At 38.1% G+C, this 9,324-nt stretch overlaps 1 protein-coding gene across 2 annotated transcripts in view; it reads left to right on the top strand.

Annotated features, from left to right (window-relative positions):
* The first annotated feature begins 2,604 nt into the window (after positions 1-2,604).
* Positions 2,605-9,324, top strand: part of trappc8 (trafficking protein particle complex subunit 8) — a 67,491-nt gene continuing 60,771 nt past the window's right edge. For both annotated transcript variants that reach the window (XM_062424005.1, XM_062424004.1), the window contains exons 1-2: positions 2,605-2,878; positions 7,068-7,277. In XM_062424005.1, coding sequence (XP_062279989.1) covers positions 2,722-2,878; positions 7,068-7,277 — 367 coding nt within the window. In that variant the 5' untranslated portion in view covers positions 2,605-2,721. The remainder of the gene's footprint in view (positions 2,879-7,067; positions 7,278-9,324) is intronic.

Here is a 9,324-nt window from a genome sequence, read left to right as displayed (position 1 = left end):
TTATTGTAAATGAGAAAAGAGGAAAAACAGATAAAGCTGCATGAAGAGTTTGACATCCGAGGTGCTGCAGACTTTTGTACAGTTCATGTCCATAAACAAGGCCGGAGGATGGAAATGTACTGAGGCACTCCTGACATGCCTTTAGGACCCCCCCCCCCCATAATTAATACTTTGAGCAATCTCCAAGTCATCTACTTTCTCATCCATTTTTCTTTTCCATGGCCAGTGAGAGATCCCAAACCTAACTGCTTGTTGTGACAATATCTTTCTGTTTGCCTTAACATACATCTGTGGCACTTGCCATGCCCCAACCTTTATCCCTAACCCCAATCAGTTGTCTTTTAAGGTGCTTACCTTAACCTTGACCAGTTATTTCTGCAACGTCTAACAAAAGCCCCCCTAACCACGGAGGTGGTGTAACGGAAAACAATTCTAACAGGAGGGGAACATCATTTAAGGGGGTGAACAGACTTCGACACAACTCTTTTAACACTTGTATTCCATCTGTCGTACTTTCTGAGAGAGACGTGACAATTTAGTTCAGTGACAATGGACTCCATCTCGGTTGTGCATCATATTTTTCAGACCGAATACATCTGAAGTCCCTTTGAATGAAAAAATGAAATATGTCTTTTTTTTTCTCCAAAACTTTATTTACACAAAGGTTTGTTCAAGTTAAAGTTTCAGCAATAACAAGAAATGCTTGTGGTAGTGTAACAGCAAACAACAAAAGGAAAAACAATAATACATTCTAAATAAAGAAAGAAAAGGATAGAAAAAAATATAAAATAAATTACAATAATTCACAAATCAAATTCATTACATAAGGCTCTAGTTTTCAAAGCTTTACAGTTTGTGCATATGTATATGGAATTTCGCTAATAAAGAAAAAAGATTGATAATAAACAATTTCTTTGTAGGCATGCCATTTTTAAAAAGACCAAATAAAATACATTCAATTCAGTCAGTTTGAAATTAATATTTAATTTTTTGTTTAAAAGAAGGTTGAGGTCACACCAAAAGGTTTGACTAGAGGAGCAATCCCAAAAAAGATGACTTAATGTTTCATCTGTATGGTGACAAAAGGAACAGAAAGGGTCAACATTTAACTTATACTTTACAATAGCTGAACTAACTGCTATTATTTGAAACAAATTTCCTGGGTAATAACCATGCTTTTTCCCAGTCTATGTCAAAGAAATAGTTATTCCAAACAAATACAGAAGCAGGTTTACTAATTATATCCCTCTGGATTAGTTCCCTTATACATTTATTATTAGTTTTAACACTCAAAAAAGGATCTGAATTCCCAATGTATAAGTCTGTTTGAGTAGTTTGAAGAGTAATAATTGGTGATAGTCTGGTTGTAGAAGAAAACAAAGTTTTAATACCTGATGGAATAGCATCAAAAACAATGGCAAATTCTCTAGGGAGCACAGGAATTGTATACTCTGATAAGAATTCATTATAAGTAAACAATTGACCCTCCTTGTTAAACAACTGATAAACAAGTAGTATGCCATTATCAACCCATTTCTTTAAAAATAATGATTTACGTTTGAAACATTTATCCTGGTTATTCCATATAAAGTATTTGTGAGGAGAAAAATGATGTTTGTATACCAAGGACCAGCTTAAGAGTAACTGTTTATGAAAGTTGGAGAGTTTTACAGGAAGTTTTTCTACTTTGTAATTACACCTTAATAATAAATTAAAACCTCCTAGGCCTCACAAATATATGTTGAGATAAAGTTCCATAATGAATTTGGAGTAATAAGTACCTTTTGATCCATTTAATTTTAAAGGTGGAGTGTAGGGTATGAAAATCTAAAACATTGAATCCACCATTACTAAGCTTGTTGTACATAACATTTTTCCGGATGAGATGAGATTCCTTTTTCCAGATAAAATCAAACAAGGCTATTATTTTAGATATCATTTGAGACCTCGAGAGCTGAGCTTGCATAAACAAGTCTAGATAAGCCCTCTGCTTTAGAAAGCAGGACTTGACCAGTTATAGTTAAGTCTCTTTGAATCCATAAATTAAATCTCTGCTGTAGTGAAGTAATTAGTGGATTCAAGTTTTCATTCATTCTTATAACTTGTTCTTTAACAATGATAACACCGAGGTATTTAACTTTAGATTTTACAGGAATTCCAGAGATTTCTCTGTCATTGCAGGCCTTGATGGGAGGCAACTCACATTTAGAAAACATAAGCTTGAGCCCAGAGGCTGCTGAAAATGTATCTAATCATTTTATAGCAGTATCAATTTGAGATCTATCTTGTAGAAACATAGTTGTATCATCTGCTAGCTGACTCAAAGAGATGACCTTGCCTGCTATTGAGAGACCTTTTAATATAGTCGGCTAAGATTTGCATAGGAAGTAAAACATAAGTAAGGGGAGACAGGGCATCCCTGACGGATCCCCCTTTCCATTCCAAATCTGTTGGTAGTTCCATTAAGTAATTTAATTGAAACTATTCCCAAAGGCATATAAGGTGCGTATTGATTTAAAATGAAAAAAAAATGTTGTATTCGCCCAGCACTGCGTCATACATCACCTGACCATTTCAGTTACACAGGAAGTGGATTGGCGAATTCAACATGGCAGTTGTCTGCTAGTCGAGGATGAGTTGTCTTAAGCAATGAAACAATCAGGCTTACTTAAACTATAAGTATCATTTCTCTTTGTTATCTGCTCTTGACGCTGGTCTGACATGGCCCAATGTGTTCAGTCTGTGCTGGAGTTCGTCCAGGACTCCTTCGTCCCGATGGTGTCCGTCTTGTGCAGCGAAGAAGCGGAGAGAGTAACGCGCAAGAACAACCTGAATTTCGTTGAACTGCTGCGGCCTTTCTGCAGACTAACGTCCGATGGTAAGCACAACTGTTTAAGGGCACCGTGTCCATCGACTGTCAGTCTACAATCAGTTACTAACTTAAATGTAATGAGGTAACTAGCATCGTTAGCCTGAGCGAGGTACACTGGACTTCGCGCTAACAAACAGTTAGCAGGCGGAATTGTGACTAAGCAGCTGTGTGTTGACAGGACGGGTAGACAAGGTCCAGACTAATGACACCATAATATTCAGAGATGCTGTCTATCATTATGTATGTTTACTGGCTGGATTGGATTGTCAGACAGAGGAATAAATAGCCAAAGCAGCAAGTTATGCAAGCTAATTGGCTAATGGGCTTTAGAGCAGTCTACATATGAAGGCTAACTGTATAGCTAAGTGGACTAAGGTACAAGTAGTATCATAAACTATTGTTAACATAACGACAATGGAAAGTCACAATGAATCATGGATATTTGCCCGGTTTAACTCCAGCAGGGTTACATCCAACTGCAGCATTGGTGACAAGAATGTTGCTTAGCACTTAGTAATTATGTGGTACAAATGACTAATTTGTGAAGCATAAAGCACATTTTAATAAATGTCGAACGATGAAGTTCAGTACAGATAAGCAGTAATCCAAACTCAGCTGGTCTGACTGAAGCAGAATACATTGTACCTTTGTATATTGTTGGCTCTGAGTTTGAGCTGTTTACAGGCCTTTAAAAAAAACAAAACCAAAACTTTATTAAACATGTAACAACAATCATAGCTAGGGATTTTCAGACAGAAATCATACAATTCACAAAAAGAACAACTAACTAAAATATTGTTGTAGAAAACCCTTAATTAATATGAATGATCCTGAAAGATGCTACTTTCACCTTTTAATAGTGGTTAAATAGTTATTTCATATCTGACTTTGATAATGTTTTAGCTTTTGAAATGTCATCCCATTGAACAAGTTGAATCATGGATGGAAAAGCATGTGAATTAACCAAACAAATATATTTTTCCATAGAAAGTGCTGATAGTATTATGTGAATAACAGTGATTTACATATTGGTTTCACTGGGTTGTGTGTTTGCAAAAAGTCAAAACAGTGTTCAGTTGTCTGTTTTGTAAAAGGGTTAATGTGTGCCATCTGTCCATACAAGAATGTCATGTATTGAGGTTGGGTTCCTCACTGTGTACAAAGGTGAAGAGTTCTTACTTTACAACACTTTTGGCACTAAGGTTAAGAAGATAACTAGTGACGTAAGGCAGTAATGATCAGCCTCATTGCAATGGTGCCTTATTCACTGCAAGATGCATACGCAATCATGCAAACACACACATGAATACACAATATAAAAGACAGCTCTTGGAGTTTGTTGTAAGGTCAGACTTTTTACAAAGAATTAAATGAACAATAACCATAAAACCAAATACTGTGAATAAGACTTGTTTTTGCTATGGTTACTGGTTCACAGTGGCATCATGATTAAAACACTAAATTGATTTAATCACCAAGTGACTCAGAGATTATGAGGCTTTGTGGCTGGCACAGATATGTCGGATATGCTGGAATGTTAGAACAGTATAATAGCTTTTTTTTTGTACAGATGGGCTGGAGGGCTAGACTAAATTGGTGTATACTGACATGCCATGAAAGCATGATATTATTTCTACATGAATACCAAGAAATTGTGTGTGCACACTTACTTGTATGTGATCAAGAGATGAGTTTGGGTACTCTTCCTCTGCTTCTAGTGAAGTGCCATGGTATGGAGGACCACAAGGGTCACTACAATTAAAAAGAGATTTCAAAAAGCAACTTTAATGCAATGCAAATTAGCTCTGAGCGGAGATGTAAAAAGCTCTCTGATTGGCTGTTACACGTGACATTCAGATGTCTGATGTGTATGTGAGGGACAACGGCAGAAAGAGATGAGAGTGGAGACGAGCAGAGTTAAAAGCAGCTGCAATATTCACATATATATACAACGTCGCAGCATATTTACAAACAGGCGTTATTTGGATAAACTGGCTGCATATGGGGAATCTACATGGTTGCTTTCTCGCCTGAAAAATGTTAAATCTTAATAATGTGACTTATAAACAGTCCCACTGTGAAAATTGCAGCTGCTTTTGACTCTGCAGCCAATCAGAGAGCTTCTTACATCTCCGCTCAGAGCTAATTTGAATTGCAGTTCCCAAGCGTGCGTGGAGGACCAGAGGAGACACTGAATGTGAAAATGAAAAGAGGAGATGACTCAGCAAATCCATTTTCTAATCTGATTTGGAAAAGCAATACGGAAATGGAAATGCAAATAGAAAACGGAATTGCCCTTTTAAACACCTTATTAAAAGTTGTATTTTTATTTCAGTTTGCAAATTCATTTATTTATTTCTGTTTTTAAAACTGCATTTTGAAATTGATTTTGAAATTCAGTTAGTCATCTTGGAATTAATTAGTTCATTTTCTAAATGGTGTTTTAAATGACTATTTTTAAAGTTGCTTTTTGAAATCCCTTTTTATAATTCCTCTTTTAATTGCAGTGACCCTTGTTGGTCACTGCAATGGTGCAATGGTGCTTCCATGGTCCTCCGTACCATGGCAGCACAATCTGTTGTAGCATGTCTGTTTCAAAGTTCCTACATTAGTTTATTTCATAGACTGTATATAAGAAATGGACATAACATCCGTTACATCACCCATTGGTTTGTGGACTGCTGCTCGGAGGCCAATAGTTTCGGATCTGTGCAGCGCCGTCTTGAAAATTTCAGGTGCATGCTGGGAAAAATAAAAACAAGGATTCTACTTATATGGGCATTGGGAGGGGCAAGAGGACAGAGCGGGAGAGGTTGCGAGGGCTGGATCTCGAGGAAATTGTACGCTTACCTACCATAGTCTACACCAGCAACCTGGTGATGCTAACCAAGTTAGCTGTTACGACTTACTATAACCACAAAACTCCAGAGAAAACTGTCGGTGTGAAACAAGTTCACGGCTATTTTCATACAGTATATCTGTCGTCGTCGTCCTCCTGAACCTGTGAATCAATCAACCTGTCAATCACGACGTAGCCCACGCCCTAATGTATACCCTGCTTTATCGTCACATATAAAATCAGTGAGGGCAAAATTTCACAAATGAACATCATACTGCATTGAAGAAGGCTTTAAACTAGCGATTGAGACCATAAACACATTTTGAAAACGTTTACTGAGGTTAGAAATCAAGTGAGAAGTTGGTGAATTCTCCATTGACTTGTATAGAGACGGAAGTCCTTTGGACACCAAAACGGTCGCCCCCTGGTGGCCTTTTGATAGAATGCAGTTCTAGAATAGAATAGAAATTACTTCCGGGTTGGCCTCATTGCAGAGGACCGGAACTCCCCGCCTGGTTTATATATATTCTTACATAGACTTGCTATGTGCTGCCCCCTGCTGCATCCTGCATTATTTCAGAAATCTAAAAAAAAAAAGATTCATGAAAAAATTTGCTGTTTTGAGATAGTTATCTCATTAATTACGAAAAAAAACAGCATCATTTTTTTAATGGTCACCAATCTGACTAATTTCTGTGAAAACATTAGAAGTTGTAATGCAGTGGTTTTACTGGTCCAGCTGTTGAATATGAGGGCTGAGCTGGGTTGTTTTGGGGATACTGAACATTCTGCATTATCTGGTCAGAGACTGACGGAAACTGGGACAGTTGGGAGACTTGTGTCTCTGGTTTACTAGAGTAAGATGCTGTCTGGGTCACCTGCATCAGTTGTAATACAACAATGTTACTGGTAGCCTATCTTTTCAATGGGTGTCAAGGACACTCAAAATGGAGCTGTACTTCCATTTCCTTCCCTGAAGAAGGACTTCAGCACCACACCTTTTCACTCTGTAACCTTCTTTCCTTCCAGTACCTGTCCTTTAGGTTTTTCACTCTTCTCCAACAGTCTTCTTCTGCAAAACATATCATAATCTCTATGTATGCAGTTAGCAGATATTTTAAAGTCTAGAAGAAAAACCCACAACAAATGTCTTAAAATGCAGTTTCTGTTACAATACAAATCTACTTCAATTAGACCGTATATTGGCTGTAGCAACAAGGGGGCTAACAGCAAAGTATGAATATGAATTTGTTATGAGGCTGCAGCCATGTCGCCACATTTTTGTGACTGTTACAATGTGACTGCAATGCAGTGATTTATTGTCCTGGTTGAGGGTCTTGTCTTCTTCCTCTGTAGGTCACATCCGGGATCCCAACAACCAGGTGCAAGCCGTCAAGAACCTGCGCATTTGTGTCAATAATGTGGTGACCAGCCCAAGCACAATGTCGGCTTCACTCAGCCCCGCCCAGCGCCGACTGCTCAATGAAGTGGTATTATCCTGCCAGCCACAAGAGAATAGTGTGGCCAACGTGATCACAGCAGGAGACAATGACCTTCACTTCAGTGGTAAGGGCAGTGTTGTGCATTAACATATGGTCAGGACAGTGTTGTTTTTGACAAGCATCTTAGATTTAGTCTTAGTCTTAGTCTTTTGGACTAAAATGCTTATTAGTTTTAGTCACATTTTAGTCACTTCTATATGTGATAGTTTTAGTCCAGTTTTAGTCGACGAAAACTCAAAAGGGTTTTAGTCTAGTTTTAGTCAAAAAAAAAGAAGAAAAAATAAGTATAGTCTTTTAACAAATTAATTTAGGTCAATAAGTATTGGAGATTGCTGTTGGGCAGTGTCACACATAAGTTGTGAAAATAGCAGCAGATCTATAAGTTCAACACATTGTAAGCTTGCAGATCTGCTATTTTCACAAATACTAACAATAATAAAGGAATGGTTTTAGACATATAAGCTTTCCACCCAACGGCAAATTTCGGATCTAAGGATTGTGTATTAAAAATATATAAAAAAAATATCCTTGTGGCGAGCCTTAAGGTGCCCCTTAAGGTTGGTCGTATTTTTTCCGCCTACTTTGTGGCCACATTTGTCACCGTCTTCCTTCACAATACACTCTGTTTTATTATCTGCTGGGTTATATTTAAAATACACCCATATGTCGTCTCTACGTTTGCGACCACCGAGCCCCTGTGTTGAAACTGCCGCCGCCATCATGGTCCATTGTCTGATGAGTAACAACAGTGTGACGTGTTGAGCACGTTGTGCGCTGCACGCCAGGTGGTGGGCGTGACCAAACATAGACTGTAGGCAGCAGCAGATACTTTTTAGGTTTTAATTGACACACACAATAAGCAGAAATGTCATGCATTTTAAACGTCTGACAGATCACACACTAACATTTTCGTCCATTCTCGTCTCGTCAACGAAAACTCACACACGTCTCGTCATGTTTTCGTCATCAGAGAGCTATGTTTATCTCGTCACCGTCTCGTTATCGTCATGAAAAAAAGTGGCGTCAACGAAATGATTTCGTCATCGTCATCGTTGACGAAAACAACACTGGGTCAGGAGTACATGTCAATATCTGCTTTTTGAAAATATTTATTTTTACATGATAAATACTTAATGGAATATCTCACTCTCAATTAGGGTTGGGCAGATACTGATAGCAGACAGTCATCAATCACTAAGCTTCTACCATCGTAACATTGTGATTTAAGGTTAGGGTTACACAGACACAGACAGTACTCAGCCCTGCCCACCATCAAACCGGAGAGGAGAGAAGCCATAAATAACAACAAAATCTAGTAGAGACTACTGCATACTGCTGTCATGTATGGTCATGCTGAGTTTCTCTCCTCTCCTCTCTTTCACTGTGGGTGGGGCTGAGATAGGGGTGTGTGTGCACCTGTGCAGCAGAGGAGAGACATTGAGCCACTTGAAGTGCTTGAATTGACAACCACTACCTGCACTGCAGTTCCCCTGGCCCCAATATCATTGTCCATTACAGTGTTTCACTGTGGACATCATCTTTTGTTAATTAGTTTGGCATCGCCCATCCCTACTCTCTATATCACTCAGCAGATGAGCACTGAGATCAGTCCTCCAGTGACTGCTGCATGCTGCTATAATTGTTTTTAACTGTATAACTGTATTGTTATAAGCAAAAAGCACAGCAAAAGCATGACAATTTCATGCTAGTGGATTGTCAGTAGGGCTGGGCGATATGGGCAAAATCAAATACCACAATATTTTAGACCAAATACCTCGATATCGATATTGCAACAATAATGTAGAGATGACTGTTGATGCTTTCACAAAATATTTACACTATGAACTTTTTGATAAATAATCATCAGTAATGTGAATATAATGACAAAGTGGGTAAAAGGTAAATAACAGCACAGCTAGAACAGTCTGGTAAGTTCAGAAAATTGTATATTTTACTGTATCCAGCAGTTAAAAGCAGGTAAAAACAACTGATGACATATCGCGATATTACGATATCCAAAATCTAAGACGATATCTAGTCTCATATCACGATATCGATATATCGCCCAGCCCTAATTGTCAGTACATAAGAGAAAACATTTTGAATGGTCC

Source organism: Scomber scombrus, chromosome 8 (genome assembly GCF_963691925.1).
Source record: "Scomber scombrus chromosome 8, fScoSco1.1, whole genome shotgun sequence".
NCBI classification, from domain to species: domain Eukaryota; kingdom Metazoa; phylum Chordata; class Actinopteri; order Scombriformes; family Scombridae; genus Scomber; species Scomber scombrus.
Note: the sequence above shows the minus strand (reverse complement) of the source record. Positions and strands in the feature narration are given on the sequence as shown.